Below are 26,402 nucleotides of genomic sequence, written 5' to 3' on the forward strand. Positions count from 1 at the left end.
CGCCAAGCACGGTTTTCGAGAGAAATAATCCCCACCCTCCTCGACAAACCAATATTCTGATAGATAGTGGAACTGGAATAAGTGTTATCACTGAAAGAACAGCCAAAAAGTTAGGACTTGCCCCTACTGCTAAGAAAATAAATGTAATAGGAGTAACTGGAATCCCTGAAACCAGATCAATTAGTATGGTATGTGTTTGGCTTCTAAGAGAAAACCTGATGACGAAAATAGAGGTGGTCATTCGTTCATACAAAAATAACATGCTAGGATTTGATGGAAACGTTTGGAAACTGTCTTCTGGACAGTGTGGAGCTTTGTATCCCCACCGTGGGTACTCAAGGCACCCATTCATACTATAGTTCCCCTCTATGTCCAGTATGTAAATTGTGCAGGGGTGGCAGCTGACAATCGACTGTAGGAAGCTGAAGAGTAACTCACAGCTGCCAGTCCTTACATTGCTGAATTTGTTACCCAAGTCCAAGCTAAATATCATGCATGGATGTCCACTCTGGATATTTAGGATATGTTTTTTTAAATTATTACTCTTCAAAAGAAGGATAAACCTTAATTTGTGTTCACTTGGGAAGGGAGTACAATATAGCTTTAATGGACTTCCCTGAAGATTCAAACACTCCTCCAACTGCCCAAAGTACACTGGCAAGAACATTAATGGAAATAGAAGTCCCAGGTGGGATAAGCATGTATCAATATATTGGTGATATCCTCACAAATGGATTATGCCAGATTTCTAACCAATTCACTGTCGAGCGTATATACGGTCGAGAAGCTCTCTTTTTGCAATTGCAGGACTGCTCCAGTAGATGGATGAGGGACAACTGAGAAGACACGGGGTGGAGGCCTCATAAGTGTCAACAAGAGATTGAGAAACTACAACCTTGAAGCCCAGCTGGAAGTTTTGGTCTTCTTATTTTGGTTTCATCTGTTTGTTTACCTGTTTATATATATATATATATATATTTGTTTGAGTTTTATTTTGTATTTGTTTTCTCTTTCTTTTTATTTTCTCTCTTTTTTTTTAAGTAGCATACTTGTTTTTACACAAGTTTTATATTATGGCTATAATTGTAAAAATAATTATAATTTCTACGATAAAATTAGGCAACAGTGAACAATCTAGTATATGGGATAGACAGGTGCGAGCTTTTAAAAAACATGATGATGGTTCTCTTATTATAAATCACGCTGAACCAGACAATGTGGTCTATAAAATGATACAAGGTTTTGCTCGTATGCTTAACTTTTCTCAGGTCACTACCTGTCTGCCTTTACCACATACCCCTACTCAAGGGATCCCCATAACAGCTCTCCCTGTGGACCTGGGTAAAAATCTAGATTGGCTCTGGAACCAAAATAAGTTTATAATCTGGGGACAATTTAAATAGAAGTGGTTGTTTAACAATACATTAAATTGAACCTCCTTTTGGAGCCTAAATTGTTCCTATGCCCCCCTTTGCTGAGACAATAGGACTTTGGGATGCAGAGGCAAACAGCCACGATCCCTAAACCAGCCATGTTACAAACACCCTTGGGCGAATACATGACATGGGGATGAACCATACTGGGGAAAGCGTTTGGTCCTGAGGTATGTGGAACCAGTAAATACACAGTGGTGTTTTGAATTTCCTCCAACACCTAGCAATTCATGTACCTGGTTTGATGTGATGCAAGGACCACCTGCCAATTGTTTATGGTCTCAAGCCCATGAGGAGAGGAGAGATGACAGCAGGGATTGCTATCCCTGGCAGTCTCGACAAAGGGTTTTAGCAACACCTTTGTGGAATTGCACAAATATTATAAACTGTACCACTGGTGGGGACCTAAAAAACAGTTGGTTGTGGCTGATCCCTTCATTACGGCATCTAGTCAGTACCGCCTGCTTGTGTCAGAATTACTCAAAGCCATACCCACCAGCAATGAGGTGTGATAGTAGCACAAGCTATAAAAATTTAGAACATACTAAGAAATCCCTCTGTCAAGTCCCTCAAACTATGGGCAATTGTGATGACTCCCCTATATATGCTCCACGACAATTAACTTGGGTATGTTCAGATGGGACGATTACAGATATGTTAAACCCTCTTAATCCCGGTTTGCAGTGTACCGTTGGAATACCATCGTTATGTCCATCTTTTTACTCTGAGAAGTTCATTTTCCCAGGGTTGTGGCATTCCCATACCAAACGGACTATAGACACGTCTGGATGGACTGTATCTCAGAAGCTGGCAGTATGGGCTGAAGGATTCTTTGGATTAGGAATAGGTCATTTTAGGACCAGAATTATGTTGTCCAATTTAACTGCACAAGTGGAAGCCTTAGCAGCCCTTACTAATGAAAATTTTGATTTGCTCAATGAACAAGTACAAGCCGTCTCGAAAGTTGCACTTCAAAACCGGCTTGTGCTAGATATGATACTACTTAAAGAACAAGGGGTATGTGGACTCTTGAAAGCAAACCATGAGCAGGAAGAATGCTGTGTTACAATCCCTAATGTGTCACTACCTCTTCGAGAAAACCTCCAGAAGATGAAGAAGATAGCTGAAGTCACACATGAACTGCAAGAACAAATAAAGGACACTTGGTTGGGAAATATTTTTGGTCGAATAGGATGAGTATTTTCGGGCTGGATTACTAACCTGTTGCAAACCTTAATTGTTATTATAATTTGCATTATTATAGTAAGTATTGCTATCAGTTGTATCAAAAGAATCATGGTAAAATCCATCTCTCACGTAAGGGTTCACGTAAAAACCGAGGAATATGTAGCTCTGCTAAAGTATGCAGATGAAACCCATGCATCTGCCAATAATAACATATAAGTGGTTGAATTGTGACTCAGGTCACGGGGTGGAATGTAAGGCTGAGCTATACACACAGGTTCCAATAGTGCCTAAACAGAGCAGGCGGCCTACGGGGAGTTGTAATACACAACTCAGTCTTGGGCTGCTTTTAAGCTCTTTGTCTGCGGAGACACCTCATGGGGAGCTGTGTAGATGGCTCCGACTTGAGTTGTGTTGTAAACAGACTGAAGCGGGCACTTCACAAAACCTGAAAAACTTGTATGGAGCCTTGCTAAGCCTTGGCTTCCTTCCACAAACATATGTCCTGAGTCCCAATCAAACCACTACTCAAACTGTTTGACAAGCCCTAAGGGTCCGCATTTGGTTTCGATGGGCCAAGACAATGGGAATATGCAAGAGATAGGGCCGGAGGTGTCAGGCCCAGCCCTGCATCCTGTCACACACATCAGCAAAATGAACCAAATAAAAGCCCTGGCATTCGAGCTAATATTGGGAGCCCTTCCTCCAACCTTAGGAGGAGACCCTTCCCCCTTAGCCGGGCGGCTGGCTGAGGTAACGTATTGGGAGCCCTTACCTGAGAGACGGGGTAAGTGGCTATTTGATATGTTTTAAGTGTGTCGCTCTGAGTGACTAACGTATGGGTAATATTTTGTGTGCTTGTCAGCTGTGATCGTGTGTTTTAGGGAAGCTACAGTGGCTGTAATAAGAGTATTTTGTGGATCTTTGTGATCGTAGGGAAGCTAATTGCCTACGGCGAGTGTAACCGTGGGGTTTGTGACTGTTGTAGATCATTTTATTGTGTGTTGGCAGCAGAGTATTTTATGGATCTTTGTGATTGTAATATTTTGTGTGCTTGTGAGCTGTGATCCTATGTTTTAGGGAAGCCACAGTGGTTGTAGTAAGAGTATTTTGTGGATCTTTTGTGATTGTAATCAGTGTGGTCATACTTCCAAACTGCAATAGTGAATTCCCCATTGTATCCAACAATAACCTGCAAGTGACGTACTGAATCTGCATTCTGGGTTTTTTTTTTTAGAATAAATTACTATTAATTCTATTTTAAAAGCCTGTGGTTCAGTGTCTTTCCGTCACAAAAAGCTAACAGATGTTGTCAATGGCAGACCAGTAATATCAGGCACTTCTTTTATGTAAAAATCTGAACAAGATACCTGTAGTATCAGGCACTTCTTTTGTGTAAAAATCAGTGATCAGCTGGAAAGCATGGCTGTATTCAAAATGAAGATTTCCCATCCTTTCTATCCTGATTCGGTCATCCCGTAACCTGCAAAGAAAAAATAATGGACTTTTGAGTATTTATGCTTCCTTCATGAAGAACACTTACTACAAAAGCGTACTTTCTTTTCTCTTTCATTTGTTAAGAATTGAATGGTTAAAAAATGAAGAGATGAGTTATTTGTGTGGGCTGGAAACATTTAGAATCTAAGTGTGATTTTTTTTTTCAAAAAGCTTTCTTCTTTCCATTGTAAAAGTGCAAACAAAATCCAAACAGCAACAGCAAGCAAGCCCAGAAGAGACTTCAAGAGGTTGTCTAGTACACCTGCAACATAGATGTAAATGTTTTCATCAAACATTACAAGTATTTGCCTTATCTATTCTTAAAGACTGAGTAAACAATAAAGCAATTACCCTGTGCTATGTATTACCACATTTCATTATCCTTTAAAGGCTTTGTTGTATGCTGTACAACTCACTGCAACATTAACCTACAACCTTTTCCTTTATAAAGCTGAAATAAAGTATTCTTGTCCTTTTGTAACTATTTGAAGATTCTTATCTTCCTTGTACTAAAGGAGGTGATTTCTTGGTTGTCAGGGAGTCATTAATGATGGCCCAATGCTCCCAACAAGCCAGCAGCTCCTGCCAGTTTCACAGTACCAGCAAATGTAGCAAACTTACTCTGTTCCACCATTAAGCCAAATGAACCCTTCCCTGCCAGCAAATAACTGAGAATTACAGCAGTACAGGGTTTCAGCCAGTTTTGTGACCCATGAGAAATTAATCTAGCCTGTTTCCTGTGACCCCTGCTTCCACAGCCTGCTTATGAAAGTCAGTGGCAAAGCCCTTTATTCTTTGCAATGCACACTCTTGTGTGGTACCTGGGCTAGAGCGTCAAGCAGTACACCTGAGATGCCAAAATCTGACTCAGAGGAGAATATGTGTGTGCTTTTTACAAGATACAACCTTTCTACACTGGCTGATTTTCCTAACTGCTCACTGAAATGAAAAGTGGATGCTGCATTATCAATTTAATTTGTAGAGCTGGTAATTCAGCATTCAACAGATGTGCTGGTTAAAAACCAAAACAAAAATCATACACATTCCCCCTGCTAACACTGAGCCTAATTACACAGCTACAGAATAGCACTGAAGTGGCCAGTAGGAAGCTGACAGTAAAAGACATTTATAAAACATACTTGGCCTCAGAGTATCTAAGCATCATACTACCAGAGTATCAGAATATCATACTACCACCGGATGTGAATTAACCAAATAATTCCAGCACACTGGAATTATGCCAATGTGAGGGATTGTGTAGGTATTATAGGAAGGAAATTAATCAATACCCTTTTTACAGGGCTTTTTTATTTCAGCCAGCCAGGGTTTCTGCATTACATCGTACATATCTCCATCAGAAAGCATCAATATGTCTCTGAGGATCAAGTCTTAAAAATGAGAGATATTTTCCTATAACAGGTAAAATAGTGACAAACTAACTGAGTCTTAGAGGTCTTATTTTTCTTAGCACATCCCAGGTGATCCCTTGCCTACTTCAAGTCCCTTAGTTTTAACTGACTGATCTAATTAAGCTTTTAGTCTTTAGATCCTCTGTGACTCTCCTCTGCCCCAATCATACTCTGAATGAGCAAACATTTTTGTAACAAATGGATTTCTGTAAAAGACAATTAGTCTGTGCTCCCCAACCTCCGATAGCAATCACCTATTGTCCTCCTTGCATTTCTCACTTGCTCTAACCTTCAGTAATAATCTGCTCTAACACATCCATCCATTCTGCTAAATTAGGATGGATAGTCACTACAGCCTTTTTCAGGAATACCACCTCAGCATTAAACTTTTTAAAACATGTTGTAGGGTATCTGGAGGTTAGCAGAGTACCAGCCTTTGAGCCAGTCCAACAAGACAGCAGAAATCTTTTTATTTTTCATTTCCACTTGTTTTCAAAACACTGCCTTCAGAAAAGCCAGGCCTAGCAAGGTCTGCAGAGCTAATTTTTAGAACCAATGACAAAACAGGAGACTTTGGGGAGGTTAATTCATTGAATGATTCATGCCACACCTGCTTGTTTTTAAAGAGAGAAAAACTGGCATTTTCTTCAATGCATTTGTGATTTTTCTTTCATTCCATAACCAGATGTATCCAGCTTCATAGCATCAACTTTGGCAAATTATACTTACAATCAATATAACTTGAGTGACTTATACTGATACCTTTGTCCATCAACTATATATTGGTAGGAAATAGTTCTTCACATATTTTAATATACATATTCTAGATAAGGCATAATCAAACAAGTATCTGACATTTTGTCTATCTGAAAGTATGTCTGAAATTCTAGATAAAGCAAAAAAAAACTAGGTTACATATATCTATTCAACATGAAGAAAAATCTGCATTTTTATCAAGATGTATGAAAATAAAATTTTCTGCAGAAGGTTCTCATGTCTGTCCTTTGTTTAGCCAGATGATCACCCATAGGCCATTTTTCTGATTATAGCCAGAATGATATGTTGATGCTTATGTTGATGCTTTATCTCTCCAGCTACCAATGCCTATTTAAATCAGAAGTCAATTTGCCATCAACTTCTGTAAACATCATTCTTGTCAGAACATCTGCAATGAACTGCTGTGCAGCTCATCCAGTATTTTATTGATATCCTTTGTAGTACTTCTGAAAACAAGCAATCCAATAGTCCCATGATGCTGATAGGACTAGTCAGTGATGAAACTCAACTTTTCAAAGCCTTTTACATTCCTAGCACAAGTTTTTCTGGCTACTACCTTTAACTGGATATTGACCAGAGACACAGGTTTACACACACACACAGTTTTGTGCAAATAACCTAATATATTAAGTCCATTTCTACCTATACTGTTCTATGATTCACTTACTACAGAGACTAATTTATCTGTCACCCTACAAGGAAAATAAAAGGATCAACATTATCCCTCTATTTATCTTACAATTCAATCCATGAACTTAAAGATTCATTGCTCTACAAGGTGCTGCAGGGAAAATATTTGAAAGAGATCATTAAACTTGGGTGGGATGGAGAGAGGGGGATCTCTTAAGACTAAAAAAATGCTAAAAGCAAGAAGAATATAGTTTGTATCAAGGCATGAAGTGCATAAAGATGTCCTGAAAAACAAACACATGCAAACCAAGTTTTCTTACATCTCAGGCAGCTTTCCTAAGGAAAGCAAATGACTCCAGAATTTCACTTTCCAACTAATATTCTTCCCTGTCCATTCTGCATTAGGACTATTCATAGGACTATCTAAGGATGCTTTCAACAGAGCACAAGAGTTCTAAATCCCCAGGTGTAAGACACTGGGCAAGGAAGGCAAGAGACGGACATGGCTGAGTCGTGACCTGCTGGTCAAACCAAAAAGCAAGATGGAATTACACAGGCAGTGGAAGCAGGCACAGGTATCCTGGGAAAAGTACAGGGATGTTGCCTGGTTCTGTAGGGAAGAGGTCAGGATGGCCAAGGCATGGCTGGAGCTGAAGTTAGCGAGGGATGCCAAGAAAAAACAGAAGGGCTTCTACAGGTTATGTCAACCAGAAAAGGAAGGTTAAAGAAAGTGTACTGCCCATGATGAGGAACAGTGGTGAACTGGTAACAACACATGAGGAAAATGCTAAGGTTCTCAACTTTCTTGCCTTGGTCTTCACTGGTGACCTCTGCCTTCACCGCTCTCAAGTTGAGGGCCCACAAGACAGGGACTAAGGAGATGGGAGTCCCTCCCACTGTAAGAGATCAGGGTCGTGACTTGTGTTTCACACAGGTCTGCGAGACCTGATGCGTCTCAGAGTCCTGAAGGAACTGGTTGATGCAGTTGCCAAGCCACTCTCCAGGATATGTGAAAAGTCATAGCAGTCAGGTAAAGTCCCTAGTGACTGGAAGAGAAGAAACATCACAGCCATTTTTGAAAAGGGTAGGAAAGAGAACCCTAAGAACCACCACCCTGTCAGCCTCACCTTTGTGCCTGGGAAGATCGTGGAACAGATCCTCCTAGAAGCTATTCTGAGGCACATGGAGCCATGGATTCCAGCCAGCCACCACAGCTTTACTAGGGCAAGTCCTGCCTGACCAATCCAGTGGCTTTCTGCAATGGAGCAACTGCATCAGTGAACAAGGGAAGAGCTACTGATGCCTTCTATCTGGAATTCTGTAAGGCCATTGACACAGTCTCCCACAACATCCTTCTCTCTAAACTGGAGATGTGGATTTGATGGGTGGAATGTTCAGTGGATAAGGAATTGGCTGCATGGTCACATCTAGGGGGTGGTGGTCAATGGCTCCAAGTCCCGATGGAAGATGGTGACAAGAGGAGTTCCTCAAGGGTCTGTGCTGGGATCAGTGCTGTTTAATATCTTCATTAATGATACTGACAGTGGGACTGAGTGCACCCTCAGCAACTTTGCTGATGACACCCAGCTGCGTGGTGAGGTTAATGTGCCAGAGGGACAGGATGCCATCCAGGGAGACCTGGACAGGCTGGGGAAGTGGGCCCAGGTGAACCTCATGAGGTTCAACAAAGCCAAGTGCTGGGTCCTGCACCTGAGTCAGGGCAACCCCGTTATCCATACAGATTAGGAGATGATGTGCTAGAAAGCAGCCCTGAGGAAAAGGACTTAGGGGTGCTCGTGGATGAGAAGCTGGGCATGAGCCACCAATGTGCACTCACAGCCCAGAAGGACAACCCCATCCTGGGCTGCATCACAAGAAGTGTGGCCAGCAGATTGAGAGAGGGGATTCTGTCCCTCTGCTCTAGTGAGACCTCACCTGCAGTACTGCATCCAGCTCTGGAGCCCTCAACACAAGGACATGGACCTGCTGGAGCATGTCCAGAGGAGGCCACAAAAATGATCAAAGGGCTGGAGCACCTCTGCTGTGAAGACAGGCTGAGAGAGTTGGGCTTGTTCAGTCTGGAGAAGAGAGGGGCCCGGGGGGACCTTATAGTGGCCTTCCAATACCAGAAAGATGCCTTTAAGAAAGCTGGCGAAGAACTGTTCCCAGGGACGTGAAGCAATAGGACAAGGGGTAATGGAAAAGGGGAGATTTTGCTTGGATATTTGGAAAAAGTTCTTCACTGTGAGGGTGGTGGATCACTGGCACAGGTTACCCACAGAGGTGGTGGAGGCCTCTTCCCCTGGAGACATTCAAGGTGAGGACTGATGGGCTCTGAGCAACTGGATATTGTAAAGATGTCCTTGCTCATTGGAGGGGGTTGGTCTAGATTGCCTTCAAAGGTCCCTTCCAGCCTAACACATTCTATGGTTCTATTCAAACGCAAGAGTGCAGGCACCAATACTTTACTGTACATCCATATATCACAAGTTCATAAATGATACAGAATTTAGGAAGGGAAATCTCTGTTCCCACAACTTATTAAGAAGGTTTTAATTCTGATTCTAAGCACAGATTTATAAATGCAAAAAAAATCTAATTAATTTTTCCTATACACTTTATTCAAATTGCTATTTTCTCTGCACTGCTCATAGTGCACTGTAATAGGATTACCAGTGTGTCATCATAGGGGAAAATGCCAACGCTGCCCAGCAGAGCAAGGTAACCTGAATGCATTAATCCTTTCAGAAATCCAAGTATACATAGTCATCTCCCCTTATGAGCATGCTCAACAGAAACTACATTTCCTTTATTTGTCACCATTGTGTTGCCTTTATTACACAGTTTCTTATAGCTCAGGATGTCTAGGTTTGAACTTGACTGTGAGAAGTGGAAAACAATCCTCCTTCCTTTTTTGGCAAATCTTGGCATGGAGCTACAGTAGCTTCTCTGGCAAAGCCTCAATGACATTTCCAAGCAGCTGTTCTTCTGGCATTCAGTAAATATATTTTTATAACCAGAGCACAGCTTTTTTCTCCTGCCAGAGTAAAGTACTTTTCCACATTTTCTCTGAAAAACCTTCAGATACCAGAAATGGAGAGAATATTGTTGCAATGAAAATGGCAGCACAGTCACGTTCTTTGAGTATCTGCCACTCTCAGAGTGATATAAACCACTGCTGCCTGTAATAATAATTATTACCACATGTATGTTATCAGTATACTACATACAACATATTACCCTATGAGACCTTCAGCTTGTCAAAGATCAAACTCCCAGACCCTTATTTGTGCTAGAAGCTGCTAGAAAGCCTAGAAGCAACTCTGACACAGTTTTTTAAAATACACACAGATATTTTACAAAAATATAATGCACACAAAGAAAAATCTTGCAGACAATGTGTTGCTTGTCCTTTACTATCTAAACTATCAACATTTCTCAGCATGCACATCCCAGTTTCCTTCTAGTCACCTTAGCAGAACCACTCCTGACAAGCACTCAAAATACATCTACAAGAGTCTAGGTCCAAGAAATTTGAGGAAAATACTATTTCAACTTTAGGAACTCAGATGGGAGTTGTCAAGGAAGTAGAGCAAACTATCATAAAAGCAAAGGGCAGAGGGTTAGGTAGGTACTAGATGACACTGTGCCTTCTGTAAGAACAAAACTAGGTACTACTGAACAAAACACAGACACAGTTGTGCTCCAGCAGCTACTGCTATTCTTGCTGGGATTCAAAAAATTAAACAAACAAGCAAAAAGCCCCAAAGCAGCACCCTCACAAACAAAATGTAGGAACATCTCACCTGGCATCTGCCATACTACATTAAAGCCAAGGAAGTAACGTTCACCCAGTTACACCCCAACATGGAAAATACCCCTTTCTGAATCAAAGCATGAGTGAGGAGAGAGTGATAATATAGCTCAAATCGTTCACTTGTGATCGTTTGGGATCACCCCTGTGGTTTGCCTCTTTTCTGCACACCATGAAGTCGACCACAAACAGGCATATTTTGTGGTCTATGGGTATTCCTGCCCTGAATTTTCTGTAAGATTGGAATTTTCTGGGAGAATTAGCACAGACTTCCCCCCTACCCCCCAAAAGATGATTTCACTGTCAGAGAAGAGTTCCACAAGCTCCAGGTGCATGCTGTTCTGCAGTCCTTGAAACTCTCAGGGTTCAGGCACACAGCAGCATGACAAAGAGGTTTAACAGTTCACAGCCATGAAGAGTTTCTCCAAAAGGACACCACGGACATGACCCCCACATGGTCCTAACATGACCCATAGACCTTGTAACATCTTTTTCTTATGATACAGAAAATCCTGATAAAACACTCTATCCTACCAGAGCACCAAGGATTTTAAAGGAACAGAATGCTTTGACGCTTGCTACTTCGTTTCAAGATGTTAACTTTAAGTGGGAAGGAAGGAAGGACAGGAAATGTAAAAGCAAATGCAAGTATTTCTAAAACCCCAAGCAGACAATACATTTACAAAGATGAAAAATACATGGGTGACAGAAATTAATGAAGCTCCACATCTACGAGATAGATATATATATATCTCCTATATCCTAAAATCAGTTATAGAGGACTCCTCTGTGTCTCTTTCTCTGCAGCTGGCTTAGAGTCAATGAAAACACCTGAGCACCACATTGTGCTTTTGCGATCATTTTCAAATTCTGAACTACTGTCTCCCCCTTTTTTCTTCAAGAATGGATCATTACCTCTCTCTTCATTGCTCAGGTCTTTGCTGAGTACTGCACAACATGTTAATAATCTGTGTTCTTTTCCACCAGACAGGGTAATTTTCAGTATTTTCTTCACACACACGGTCTTAAAATTCATACAACAATGTACAGCTAGACAAGCGTAATTTATATGAAGGGAGGGGATAAATACTGATCTAGGTCAAAGCTAACTGTTATAATTGTGTCTGGTCTCAATTAGTAGGTGCAAATGAACTTCCCCAGGGCTCAGTACTGGGAACAGTTCTCATTAATATCTTTATCATTTATCTGGACAAGGAGAAGGAGAGCACCCTCAGTAAGTTCACAGATGACACCAAGTTGGGTGGGAGTGTTGATCTGCTTGAGGGCAGGAAGGCCCTGCAGAGGGATCCAGGAGGGCTGGATTGATGGGTCAAGGCCAATGGTGTGAGGTTCAACTAGGACAAGTGCTGGGTTCTGAATTTGGGTCACAACAACCCCACACACTGGCTTGGGGCAGAGTGGCTGGAAAGCTGACCAGCAGAAAAGGACCTAGAGATGTTGACTGACAGCCAGCTGACTGTGAGCCAGCAGTGTGTCCAGGTGGCCAAGAAGGCCAACAGCATCCTGGCCTGTATCAGAAATAGTGCGACCAGTAGTACTGGGGAAATGATTGTCCCCCATATTCGCCACTGGTGAGGCTGCACCTGAAGTCCCAGGTTCAGTTTAGGGCTCCTCAGAACAAGAGACACTGAGATGCTGGAGCATGTCCAAAGAAGGGCAACAAAGCTGGTGAAGGGCCTGGAGCACAAGTCTTACGAGGAGTGCCTGAGGGAAATGGGGCTGTTTAGCCTGGAGGAGGCTGAGGGGAGACCTGATCACTCTCTGCAACTCATTGAAAGGACGTTGTAGCCAGGTGGGCATTGGTCTCTTCTTCCAAGCAACAGAAAAAGAGGAGATGGCCTCAGGTTGCACCTGGGAAAGTTTAGACTAAGGAGTTTCTTCACTGAAAGTCTTGTCAAAACCTGGAACAGGCTTCTCAGGGAAGTGGTGGAGTCACCATCCCTATAAGTATTTAAAAGACATGCTGATGTGGTGTTTAGGGACGTGACTTAGCTGTGGATTTGGCAGTGCTACGATGACAGTCGGACTGGACGATTTTCATGGTCTTTTCCAACCTAAACAGTTCTATGCAGTTCTCTGCGTGTCTACATCAACATAGCTACTCACTGTCATGGTACCACTCTCCTCACCTTATCTTTGCTTGCTTATTCCCACTGTTCACTCTGCAATAGCTGTGGAGCTTTTTTGACTGTGCACCAAGCACTTGGAGCATGCTATGACAGAAAAAAAGAATGGTGGAGAGAAGGGAAAAAAAATTGTGCTGTCTTTAGCACAGTTAAATGTCTCACCAACAGTGGAGTGAAGAGATGGTAGACAGAGCAGAGTTCTAATGGAAACTGTGGCAAAAGCTTGTCACCAGATAGCTTTAGGAGCACTGGCTATTGTCTCAGGCTTGTATCACAGTTCTCTTCCAGCCCCTCCCTAGGGCCAGATGCTTTATTTCACTATTTGCAGCTGGTCAGTGTAAGGACTCACCCCTGAGAGACTTTCAGTGCCTTATCCTTCTGCCCCCCTCCCCCGTCCAAGTTTTCCTATTTTCACTGCTTAACACTTGATTTTTTTAAATGTCAGGAGTGATCACAGTGAGCAGAGTGGGACCACGCAGAACCACCTCTAAAACTGCAGAAATCACCAAGGGGCCTCTGGAGGTCATGTTTTGCAGCCCTACACTTGAAGCAGGACCACCACCAACATCACACAGGTCGCCAGCATCACATAGGTCATTTCACTAAACCGTGTAGCATCTGTCACTGGTACAACAAAGGAGCTGACAGAAGTGAGAAGCAGGTTGTAAGAGCAAGTCCAAGGTCAGACCAAAGTGAATTCTGAAATGCAGCACAAAAGACAGGACGGTGGGATGGGAGCAGCCACAGCTGCAGGAGCTACACCCTGAGTTCCCACAGAGAACAGCACAAGGCAACAGCATAATATATCTGTTAATGTGGTCACAAGCTAAAAGGAAACACTGCAGCATGAAAAGCAACAGCTCCTTACGGTAACCATGACGAGGAGCCCAGTGCCAAGATTTTCCAGTACGTGACACGCACTAGAAACACACAGGGAACTGTTGTCTCTGGAAAGCACAACAAAACTGATGTTTAGGGAAAAGGAGGGAAGCAACGTCTGGGTCAAATAACGAGTCTCATGTATATAACTATTTGGAAAAGAAAGCAGAAATGTAATCCAGGAATTACAGTGTCATTTTAATCTGCTTTTGATATATTTCCCCCACAAGCCAGCTATATTATTCCATACTGAATTATTTATTTTTACAAAGACAACGCACTGCTGCAAAATGCTGTTGAATCTACTCATGCTAAGAAATACTTCAGATAATTTAATACTTGACTGTAAGACCTACAGCAACCATTTAATACTATTTAAAATGATCCTCTAACATAGTGATAATTGACTCTCAAAACTCCCCCTAAATTACCAAGGTCTTTTACCAAAAGGGACTTTTAGAGAATGTCGACACAACCAGACAATACAGTGTCAGGCAGAAAAAAATGAGCTTTGTATTACATACTGTGTAACTAAAATATTACAGTCCTACCTTGCATCTTTAAATAAAACTTCAAGTGCCATAAACAAGAGCAGTAAATTGAATAGTGGGAAGAGAGTGACTAGATCTAAAAGACACCAAAAATTTTGGACTAGCAGAATAAAGGAAAAGATGACAGGATAATACTGAAATAAAATGAGTTTTGAAACTCTCATACAAAAGTCACAGAATCACAGAATCACAGAATTATCAAGGTTGGAAAAGACCTAAAAGATCATCCAGTCCAACCATTCACCTATTACTACTAGCTCCCACTAAACCATGTCCCTCAATACAACGTCCAGTCTTTCCTTGAACACCCCCAGGGTCGGTGACTCCACCACCTCCCTGGGCAGTGCATTCCAGTGCCTGACTACCCTTTCAGAGAAGTAGTGCTTCCTAATGTTCAGCCTGAACCTCCCCTGCCGCAGCTTGATACCATTCCCTCTAGTTCTGTCGCTGTCTACACGGGAGAAGAGGCCGACCCCTAGCTCACTACAACCCCCCTTAAGGAAGCTATAGAGAGCCATAAGGTCTCCTCTGAGCCTCCTCTTCTCCAGGCTGAACAATCCCAGCTCCCTCAGCCGCTCCTCGTAAGGCCTGTGTTCCAGACCCCTCACCAGCTTAGTAGCCCTCCTCTGAACGCGTTCCAGGGCCTCAATGTCTTTCCTGTAGTGAGGGGCCCAAAACTGAACACAGTACCCGAGATGCGGCCTCACAAGTGCTGAGTACAGGGGGACAACCACCTCCCTGTTCCTACTAGTAACACTATTTTTGATGCAAGCCAGGATGCCGTTGGCCCTCTTGGCCACCCGCGCACACTGTCGGCTCATGTTCAGCCGGGCATCAATCAGTACCCCCAGGTCCATTTCCTCCACACAGTCCTCCAGCCACTCCACCCCAAGCCTATAGCGCTGCCTGGGGTTGTTGTGGCCAAAGTGCAGGACTCGGCATTTGCTCTTGTTGAACCTCATGCCATTGGCTTCAGCCCAGCTCTCCAGCCTGTCCAGATCCCTCTGTAGGGCCTCGCTACCCCCAGGCAGATCCACACTCCCAGCCAATTTAGTGTCATCTGCAAACTTACTGAGGGTGCACTCAATGCCCTCATCTAGGTCATCAATAAAGATATTGAAGAGGACAGGCCCCAGCACCGACCCCTGGGGAACACCACTCGTGACCGGTCGCCAGCTGGATTTAACTCCATTTACTACCACTCTCTGAGCCCGGCCCTCCAGCCAGCTCCTTACCCAGCCGAGGGTGTACCCATCCAAGCCACGGGCTGCCAGCTTCTGCAGGAGAATACCGTGGGAGACAGTGTCAAAGGCTTTGCTGAAGTCTAGGTAGACCACATCAACAGCCTTTCCCTCATCCGGCAGATGGGTCACTAGATCATAGAAGGAGATCAGGTTGGTCAAACAGGACCTGCCCTTCATGAACCCATGCTGGCTAGGCCTAATCCCCCGGCCATCCCGCAGATGCCGCATGATCTCCCTCAAGACTATCTGTTCCATAACCTTCCCTGGAACCGAGGTCAGGCTAACAGGCCTGTAGTTCCCCAGATCCTCCTTACAACCTTTCTTGTAAATGGGAGTCACATTGGCGAGCCTCCAGTCTTCTGGGACCTCACCAGTCAACAAGGAGAGCTGATAGATAATGGAAAGCGGCTCGGCTACCACCTCTGCCAGTTCCCTCAGCACTCTCGGGTGGATCTCATCAGGCCCCATGGACTTGTGGCAGTCCAGTTGGAGTAGGAAGTCTCTGACCGTTTCTTCCAGAATCACAGGGGAGTTAGCATGCTCCCCAGCCGAGACTACCAGGTCAGAGAGAGGAGTACCCTGAGCATAACTGGTCTGACCTTTAAAGACAGAAGTAAAGAAGGCATTCAGAACCTCCGCCTTTTCCTTATCCTCAGTGATCATATTCCCAGCCTCATCCAGTAAAGAGTGGATATTCTCCTTTGTCCTCCTCTTACTGTTAATGTACTTATAAAAGAGTTTGTTATTCCTTTTCACCCCAGCGGCCAGGTTAAATTCAAGCTGGGCTTTTGCCTTTCTGATTTCACCTCTACACATCCTGACGACTTCCTTGAATTCATTCTCAGTTGCCCGTCCCTCCTTCCACAGGCGGTAGATTCTCTTTTTCTCCCGGAGCCTCAAGAATAACTCCCTATTCATCCATGCCGGTCTTCTTCCCCGCCGGCTCATTTTGCGGCTCAGGGGGACCGCCTGCTCCTGTGCCCTTAAGACTTCCTTCTTGAAGAGCAACCAGCTCTCTTGTACCCCTTTGTTCGCTAGGACTAAATGCCAAGGGACTCCCCCTACCAGTCTCTTGAACAAATCAAAGTCCGCCCTCCGGAAGTCCAAGGTAGCAGTTTTACTATTCCCCCTCCAAGCTCCACCATGAATTGAGAAATGTATCATTTCATGGTCACTCTGTCCAAGGCAGTCCCCAACCTTCACATCTCCTACCAGACCTTCCCTGTTCATGAACAGCAGGTCTAGCGGGGCAGTTCCTCTTGTGGGCTCTCTGACCAGCTGCATCAGGAAGGCATCCTCTATGCACTCCAAAAACCTCCTAGACTGCTTCTTCTGTGCTGTGCTGTACTCCCAGCATATGTCAGGGAAGTTGAAGTCCCCCATGAGGACAAGGGCTGATGACCGTGCAGCTCGTGCCAGCTGCTTGCAGAACACCTCATCTGTCTCTTCATCCTGGTTTGGCGGTCTATAACAGACGCCCACCAGGATGTCTGCCTTGTCAGCCCTTCCTCTGATCTTTACCCATAGGGATTCAATGTTATCATCCCCAGTCACAATCTCAGTAGCAGAAAAGGATTCCCTAACGTATAGAGCCACACCACCACCCCTCCTTCCTTGCCTGTCTCTCCTGAAGAGTTTGTAGCCATCCATTGCAGCACTCCAGTCATGGGAGCAATCCCACCATGTTTCTGTTATGGCAACCAGGTCATAGTTTGCCTGCCGCACTATGGCTTCCAACTCTTCTTGCTTGTTGCCCATGCTACGTGCATTAGTGTAGACGCACCTCAGCTGAGCCCCTTGCCTCTCTACTAATCCCAATACCACTTCCCCAGGCCGATCTCTATCAGACCTGGCTTCATCCCCTTCCCCCTTCCTATCTAGTTTAAAGCCCTTTCTACAAGTCCTGCCAGCTCCTGGGCAAGTATCCGTTTCCCTTTCGGAGACAGGCAATTCCCATCAGCTGTCCTCAGGCCAGGTGCCGAGTAGGCCGCCTCGTGAGCAAAGAATCCAAAATTTTTGCGTTTGCACCAGCCTCTCAGCCATGCATTTATAAGATGGCCTTTTCTGCTTATCTCAGTGTTTGCCCCTGCCACCAAAGGAATACTGGTAAACACAACTTGCATGCCTGCTCCATCGACTAACTTTCCCAGCCTCCTAAAATCATTTTTTATAATCCTCATGCTTCTGTCAGCAATCCCATCACTGCCAGTCTGAACTACCAATAAAGGGTAATAATCAGAGGGGCGGATAAGGCTGGGGAGTTTTCTAGAAATATCCCTGACCCGTGCCCCGGGAAGGCAGCACACCTCCCTATGGGTAGGGTCAGGCCGACATATTGGGCCCTCTGTTCCTCTCAGAAGAGAGTCGCCCACAACTATCACCCTCCTTTCTTTCCTGGAGGAAGCAGTCTTCAAACGTGGAGCCGTCCGCCTTACCTTGGGCAAGCTTGGCGGCAGCGCTCCTATGTCATCATCACTCACGTCTCCCCCTGGTTTCAGGGCTTCATACCTGTTACAGAGAGGGACCAGCGGAACCGAGGTAGGTCGGGATGGGGGTCGCCTGCAACGCCGGGCTGAGACCTGCTGCCATTCCTCCTCTCCTCTCAAGCTGTCTCTCCCTGCTTGACTATGGTGAGAGAGAGGGGCCGTTTCTCCCAATACTCCCTCAGTCTGGGAAGTGCAATCTCTGCGCCTTTTTCGCAGAGAGTTGCTCCACCAGTCTATCTCCCGCTCGCATTCTCTGATGGTCCGCAGTCTATCTACCTCCTTCCTAAGCTCCACAAGAAGGCTGAGCAGCTGCTCACACTGCACGCAAGTCGCATCCTTCTCATCCTTCCCTGGCAGCAGCAGGCTGAGGCACTCCTGGCAGTCAGAAACCTGAACTGCCACATTATGGAGCAGACCCTCTGTCTGGGTTGCCACAGCCTTTGCATGGGAAGCCCGTTTCCTAGTGAGGACCATGTTTGAGATGTTGGTGTCAGGGCAAGATACCCTGCCTGCTTGACCTGCCTGCGCGAACTGCCGAGCAAACTGAGAGGTGACAGAAAAGCTTTACGCAGCTAAACACAGCCCAGACCTTGGCTGCAGGTATTCCGGGACCTCTCAGCCCCCTGAGTCCACATGCCTCAGGGTCCCAGAGCACCATGTGCAGGCCAGAGCTGTCCCATCATTCCAGTCTGGCATCCAAACTGCCCCTCACTAAACCCCTCTCACCCACTTCAGCAGCTGGATGGCAAAGACAGGCAGACGGGGGGCGGGGGGCTTGCACCGCCATTGCGGTGTCGCTCCTTCCTTTGCACAGGGCTCCACGGGGCTTGTGAGCAATAAAGGCACGAAGCAACAGCGAGCGTGCCGCGGGCATTGGGCACCAGCGCTCATCCCTGGCTGAAAAGGACACGCTGCGACCCCTCGGGCTTACCACTCTCATACTTGCAGCTGGTCAGGTTGATGGAGGGAACACTGGAATGGAAAGAGACAAGAGAGCAGTCGGTGCTCATGCAAACCAGTGGGCAGAACGGGAAGCTGGGCTGTAAAGCGGTGCCCTTGACCGCCTTCTGAGGGACCAGATTATGTTCCAGCAGGGCAATTATGTGTCCAGTTACAGACACGGCCTCCCAGGCAGCCACGATCTCTGCAAAGCCAGGGAAAGAGCCATCAGACACACAGCTCCTCGGCAAGCTCCTTGCCCAGGGTGGCAAATTCCAGTGCCTAAACCAGTCCAGAAAATCACCATGGTCACAGTCATTGCGGAAACCACCAAAGCACCGCCCCAGTATGCCAGTACTCCTGAGGGGAGGGAGACTGAGGCTTCCCCATACTGCCCCTCATCTCATGGACCTTTCCTGGGCATCATGGCTGGCTCTCCCCAGCACTGGGTTGGCCGGCAGAGCCAGGAGCACCTCTCTTAAATGCCACTGCTGTGTCTCTTGGTGCAGGCAGCTGCTGAGGCTGGTAGGGCTACGAAGATGATTAAGGGCCTGCAGCATCTCCCCTATGAGGAGCAGCTGAATAAGATGCTCTTGCAGCGAAGATGCACTCTGCCTGCAAGGCACACGGCCTGAAGCCAGAGACATGTGCCGACACACTGCTCAGTCACAGGGTGGGATCCCAAGTGTGAGAGACACCCCCCAGCAAACCACAGAGAGGTTCCCACTGCCTCATTTCCTATCCCTGCTCTCAGCTGCTTTAATGCCCATCACTCACTCAGCTGGCAGGCACCAAGTGCGGGGGAATATCTTGTACTCCTCGGGGAAGAGCTTGAGCATGCGGTTCAGGTTGCGCGCTAACAAGTCCTTCCGGCAGATCTCCATCATGCCTGGGAAGTGGTTGATTTTCTGAAAGAGGAGTAGAGGGAAAAGACAGTCAGCAAAGGGACAGCAGGGATCCTCCCCCAGAGCTGAGGAAAGCCGGCGCACACGGAAACAAGCGGGCAGAATGGGAAGCTGGGCTCTGAAGCAGTGACCTTGACTGCCTGCTAAGGGATTATTCTCCAGCAGCTTCAGCTGAACTTCACCAGCAGGACTGATCTGCTCCTTCCCTCTAAGCCCTGATGCCTGCCCTCCCCAGCAGATCACAGGGAAGGACATGGAAGTGGAAGCACCGTTCATTAGAAACTAAGGGCTCCTCCACATCTCAGAGAAGAGCACAGCAAAGCCCCAGCTCCCTTGCATCCCTCCTTGCTAACAAATTTCACCCCCCCCATGCTTAACAGCAACAGTATGTTCATACCCTCAAAATGTGGGAGTGGGTTCAAATGAGTCCCCACTCCTGGAGCAGCATTTCTCTATTCAGACTGTATCCTGTGCAGGACCAGTGAAAAAACAGGCAACAATGGGTAAAGCAAAACTGCATCAAAGTTAAAGGACTGTCAGTTAGCAAATGCAAAGTACCTGCTGCAACTCCCAAAGTCAAACCCACCATTCAATGAAACTGCTTTTCACACTGCAGAAGCTGCATCTGAATCAAGTTCCCAGAGCTGCAGTGACACATGTGCTGTGCTAACAGCATCCTTTAACGGTGTTACGAATCCCTGAGGCAGAAGGTCACAGCACAAACATCCCACTCTCAAGGGACTTTTTTTCCCCAACACAAACACAAAAACATAACATCAGCCAGCAACCAAAACACTACAAGCAATAACAGTTAAAGACTAAAAATCAATGGGGAACCTATAATATTTGGTTTTACAGCATGCAACAAGATACTCAGGCGATGTTTCTGTAATGTCTTTTCTCCTTTACAACCTACTGAGCGATGAGGCTTGGAGGTACATTATTAAATGCTGAAGGTAAAACTGAATGAATGAGAAACACACAAGCTGCAAAAAATCAACGCTGACAATCTGAGATTACTTTTTCTAAAATCAGGCAATAAGAAGAGGAACCAGCATCGACACCGTTTCTCTGCAGTTCTACTTGCAAACAAAAGCCCAGCCTTTTCTCAGTAACATCACCTTTACATGTCTTATGCCTTTTACTCTGTTAAGAGAAACTGAGAAATAGCATGGAACAATGGTTTCTGTTGTTGGCAGCTAAAAGTGGAAGTGAATTGAAAGGTATGGGGCAGCAGCTCCCAGGAATCCAAAGATAATGGGAACTTTCTATCTAAGTAACCAAGAGTGGCTGTGTGGAAAGTGCTAAGAAATGTTGCTTTTGCAAAATGAAAAATGTTACAAAATTAACAGGCACATAACTGAAACCTCTGTGCCTGTCAGTCAGTCCTTACTCAGACTTAAGGAAGGACCTGATGGATTTCAACTAGAAAAGGCAGGGGGAATTTCAGGCCGAACCAGTCGCATAATCCCCACCTTAGAATGGCCTGACCAGCACCCTGACCCACATGTTCTGTTCACCGCTGGTCCCAGGCGCAGACCTGTGCATTTCACCATTAATATAGGAACTCAAATAAGTGTTATCAGCCAAAAGGTTAGGACTGACTGCTACCCAGGCAAAAATAATTATAATAGGAGTAACTGGAGCCCCTGAAAACAGACTAATTAGTGCTGTGTGTGTTTGCTCTCCAGGGGAAAACCCAGTATCTAAGATCAAGGTTGTCAGTGGTCCATACGGAAATAATATACTAAGATTTGATGTCCCAGCAAAGTCTGGAAACTACCTAATGGAACAGTGTGGAGCTTTGGATCCCTGCTGTGTGAGGTTCCAGGGAAGCTGTTGAGTCACCTCCTTCCAGAATAATCAATATCCTTTACCATCTGCTGCTAAGCAGGGGATCACAGAAGGGATCAAAGACAACAGTGACACGGTGCCACTCAGCCGCTGGTGCTGGCTCTGCTGAACCAGTCGGCCAAATGCAAGCTGAATAGGACGATTCCTCTTCCAGGAGGACAAAACAAACATCAATCTGTGTTCACTTGGGAGGGAGCACAATATACCTTCAACTTCCCCAAGGATGCAAACGCTCCTCTGCCATTGCCCGTAGTGCACTGGTAAGAACATTGAAGAAAAATAATATCCTAAAAGGTGAATGACACCAGATTTCTACCCAATTCACTGTCGAGCATATGTATGTTCCTGCAGTTCTCTTCTCTTTTAATCACAGGACTGCTCCAGTAAGAAAAAGTAAAGGGACAGCTGAGAAGACACAGGGTGCAGACCTCATGGGTATAAGTCTGAAATATGAACCGTACCTGGAGGAAATTGAAGAAATACTGAAACCTGAAGCACAGACTGGCAGCTTTGAGTTTCTGGTCTTACTTTTGTCTGTCTGTCTGTTCATTTCAATAGGTGTGATTGTTTGCAACATGTTGATGGTTCTGCAATTATAAATCACACTGAACCAGACAGTCTGATCTATAAAATGATATGAGGTTTTGCTCATATGCTTAACTTTTCTCATGTGATTACCTGTTTGCCTTTACCACATACCCCTGCTCAAGGGATCCCTATAACAGCTCTGCCTGTGGATATGGGTAAAAATTTAGACTGGCTTTGGAACCAGAATAAGTCGATTCTTTGGGGAGACTTTGAATGGAAGTGGCCATTTAATAATACATTAAATCGAACCTCCATTTGGAGCCTAAATTGTTCTTATGTTCCCTTTGATGGGATAATAAGACTTTGGGATGCAGAGGCAAACAACCCTGATCCAGACACCCATGGGCAGATAGATGAAATGGGAATAAGCCATACAGGGGAAAGCAATTGGTCCTGAGGTATGTGGAACCAGTAATTTCGTGTCCATGGTTCAATGTAATGCAAGGGCCACCTGCCATTCAGAGAGGATAAGGTTTCTAGAGAACAAAAGATCAGGGCCAAAAGCAGCATATTGGGAACCTCCTTTGATGACAGAATATATATAGACTCAAGGAATATATATAGACTCAACTGGAGTTCCTCGAGGGGTTCCTGAGGAATTTAAGGCTAGGAATCAGATTGCTGCAGGTTTTGAATCATTCCTTTTTTTTGGTGGGTCACAGTGAATAAAAATGTAGATTGGATCAATTATATCTATTATAATCAACAGAGATTCATAAATCATACGAGGGATGCTGTTAAAGGAATAGCAGAACAGCTGGATGCCAATAGCAGAATGACATGGGACAATCGGATGGTCCTGGATATGTGGAGGATTCAGTGCAGACTTGGTTGTTGGAGAAGGGACACAGCTGCACAGACCTGCTCGAGATGGCATAAGTAGGGTAAAGGTTGGTTCAAAGTCAGTGTGCCCTTGGGACCAGCTGCAGGCAGTCCTGTTGTCTTAGAAAGAGGTCTTTCTCATAACAAAATGCAACAGAATGTAAGCAAATGTGTAATAGAATGTAAGCAAGGGCAGGACTGCAATCGATTAGCTGGACCAATGATGAGCTCGGCTTTGCAATATTCAATGAGTTAATTAACTACTATATTTAAGCTGTGCTTGTGTGATTAAAGTTTGAGACAGCCTGACGAACCACTTGGTGTCCGTGTCTTCCTTCTCCGACAAATTGGTGACCCCGACGTGATTCTCGTCAACTCCCAATCCCCCGACGTGAATACTGCGACGTGGCACCACGGTCGAAGAAGTCGAGCTGGGTCCTGTAAGCAGGCAGGACGGCGACTTAATCAGGGTGCGCCCCCAAAGATTACAAAGGTAATTTTGGGCCATACGTGCCACAGAAGCCTGGAAGCTGCAACGGCGCGCGCTGAGGATTACACGATGGATAGGCAAGTGGCATATGATTTATTTGCAAATACTTTAAGAAAATGGGATATTAAGGGGTTAGATCTAAAAAAGGAATTACCGGGGTTATTGGCTTGTGGGTATGCTAAGGGGTGTTTTCAGAACTTGCACATGGTTCACGAGTTAACTGCATAAAGCAATATCAAGCAAAAGCTGCTCAATTAGAAGATCAAAGGGGATAAGACGGAAAGTCAGTCTTGGAAAGTGATTATGTACCTACCACCCCAACTGGACTATTGGTAACAGCTGAACCCTTTAAAACATCAGGGGCTTTTGAGGCAATTCCTCTACAATCTGCTGTCTAAGAGAGTGATTAAGAATTATGAAGTCTTTGAAACCCCTCCTTTTTGAGCAGCGAAGAAAGAAAACTGATAACAAGCCTTGACAGCACATTTGATTTACCTACTTGGGAAGCTATTGGAGCTCAAATCCTTGACGAACCCTCAGTTCGGGCAAAAGAAACTAAATCCTTAATAACTCTCTGGAAATCAAGTAAAACGACTTTAACCAAAATAGAGACAGAAAACATAGCTGCTACTTCAGCCTTTGCAGCTTTAGCACCAGTTCTGGATTCGACAGAACCGATTTAAAAAGGGAAAAATCTACTATAAAGAATGTGGTTTTGTTTCTGGGTGCTCTTTCATCTACCCCAGTTACTATGCCAAGTAAGAATGCCGTGTTATCAGAACAAAGTGATAAATCTGTCAGAACTGACCGGGAAGGGGAGCGAGTAGTGCGCGTAAATCTGCCACCACGGCCTGCGCCCCCCCCACTACTATACCTTTGGAAGGAAAAATGTGGAAACAAACGTACAACTGACTGCCTTTAATATCTGTTTACCTTTAACTTTTACTGCACCTAAAGCACCACATGACGCAGTTGAAAATGTTAACTGGCATCGACAACTTCAGCCTGTTCTTGAAAAGCTGGAAAAAAGCAGAGCGGGCGATGGCATGCCCTGCTGGGAAAGGGTTTGCAGAACTGCCCACCCACCCACCTGAAAATTACTGAGATAAGATCTACCTACATGAAGAATCACCAACTAAGGCACAGAGCAGTGTTGCCCCCATGGACAAAGAACCTAAGCATGGGGACAAGAACCCTACGGAGATGGACACATCATCCTCACCTCCCGACGAACTCATCAATCCATCACTGTCTCCTGACGCCCGAGACACTCTGCAGAGGCTGCTCGTCACAGCCTGGGCATGTAAGATGCCGTCAGAATGGGATAAAGGGTTACATCAGGGTATTTGGATTCCTACTCAGTTGCGGAACTTACTGGGGAAAAGTTTACGTGGGAATGAGCGGGTGGTGCAGAGAGTGAATAGTGGGGAGGTGGGAGGTGGACAGAAAAGGGAGACCGTGCGGCAGGTCCTGGTGTTCCGCCAGGTCCTAGTGCTCACCCAGGGCTCGGCCCCGGTGACCGTCGGGGTCGCGCTGTGGTTCACAGCACGGAGAGGAGAAGGGCGCTGCGGGCAGCAGCCCAGACCCCTGACACCAGGCTGTGCAGCCGAGTGCTTTGGCAGAACTGCCGTAGAAGTGGGAGAACTGCCCCCGCCACCCCCCACCCACCCACCCATACGGACTGGATGTGACAACTTGCATCTTGCAATGTGGTTTGTTTGATGACTTGCTTTGCAGTGTTTGTTTGTATGTGCTATGGGTTCAGAGATGCGTTTGTCCACTGAGAGCAAGGCTGCCTACTTAGCAAAGGGATTTTGGATAGCAATCATTGAAACTGGGCGGCTTACTTTATAAATTTAACCTGGAAAATAAAAAATCCCCGTTTGGGCTGATTACTAACTACTTACTTGGACAAAAAAAAAAAACCAAAACAAAACAAAAAAAAAAAAATTGCCCAATTGCAACGTTTAATACAGGAGTAACTGACTACGAGGTGTATAAAGCCTTCCGCAAGTTTGTGGAACATGCAAAGATTTTCAAGGATTGGGTTTTATTTTCCATTATGCGTTTGGACATTGAAAGTTTGATTCATGAGTTACCAGTGCAAAGGATTAGAGATTACTGTGTTTTCTGGCAGTGTGAGCTACTACACAAACAGGGGAATCCAGTAAGTGTGCTCTGCTATAGCAGCACTTGAATACCCCGTGAAATCAAACTAGACAACAGCTCAGAATATATGGCACAAACATCGCCTATGTTACAGGGACACCACATTTGCCTTCAGGCAAAACCATGGTAAAATATATGAATCAAACTCTCACAAAGCTCTTTATGTTTTGACCTAGTTATGTCTCTCACAGAACAGTTTGGTACCTCCAATAGTGAACCATGCAGGAGGTTTAAAAGAAGGTTTGCAAAAAAAAAAAAAAAAAAAAAAGTAAAAGAAAAAAAAAAGAGGGGGAAAAGGGGAGAGAAAAGTCAATGTCAAGTGTTATTAAGAACGAAGTTCAGGTACTAACTTGGGAAGGAGATCTGCCTGTGTCATTACAGATACGGGACCCAAGTGCATAAAGCTGTGGATCCAGAAGAACTCAAGCTTGCATGAACCAGGACAAGATCCTGATCCCAGTAACTGAAGTCAAGTGTTCCAACTGCAACCACAGTGGACGATGAACTTTGCTGCGAGATATTTTGAATGATCTGACAGTCTTTGAAAAAATACATGTATTCGTGCTAAATGAAAATTAGGGAA

General features: G+C 45.0%; 1 protein-coding gene and 1 pseudogene across 2 annotated transcripts in view; both read right to left on the minus strand.

The window, feature by feature from the left end:
* LOC311199712 (DNA mismatch repair protein Msh3-like) overlaps positions 1 to 18,526 on the minus strand; it is a gene marked incomplete at its 5' end in the record, with an annotated part of 87,783 nt that extends 69,257 nt beyond the window's left edge. The window contains 5 exons of the mRNA XM_084273849.1: positions 3,989 to 4,101; positions 13,761 to 13,812; positions 15,938 to 16,165; positions 16,373 to 17,081; positions 18,002 to 18,526. Of these exons, the coding sequence (XP_084129975.1) occupies positions 3,989 to 4,101; positions 13,761 to 13,812; positions 15,938 to 16,165; positions 16,373 to 17,081; positions 18,002 to 18,526 (1,627 nt within the window). The remainder of the gene's footprint in view (positions 1 to 3,988; positions 4,102 to 13,760; positions 13,813 to 15,937; positions 16,166 to 16,372; positions 17,082 to 18,001) is intronic.
* Positions 1 to 26,402, minus strand: part of LOC311199749 (tubulin polyglutamylase TTLL13-like) — a 176,020-nt pseudogene that overhangs the window by 132,955 nt on the left and 16,663 nt on the right. The gene's annotated exons all lie outside the window — the stretch shown is intronic.

This window comes from Gallinula chloropus (assembly GCF_964237585.1).
Source record: "Gallinula chloropus genome assembly, chromosome: 21".
Classification (NCBI taxonomy): Eukaryota; Metazoa; Chordata; class Aves; order Gruiformes; family Rallidae; genus Gallinula; species Gallinula chloropus.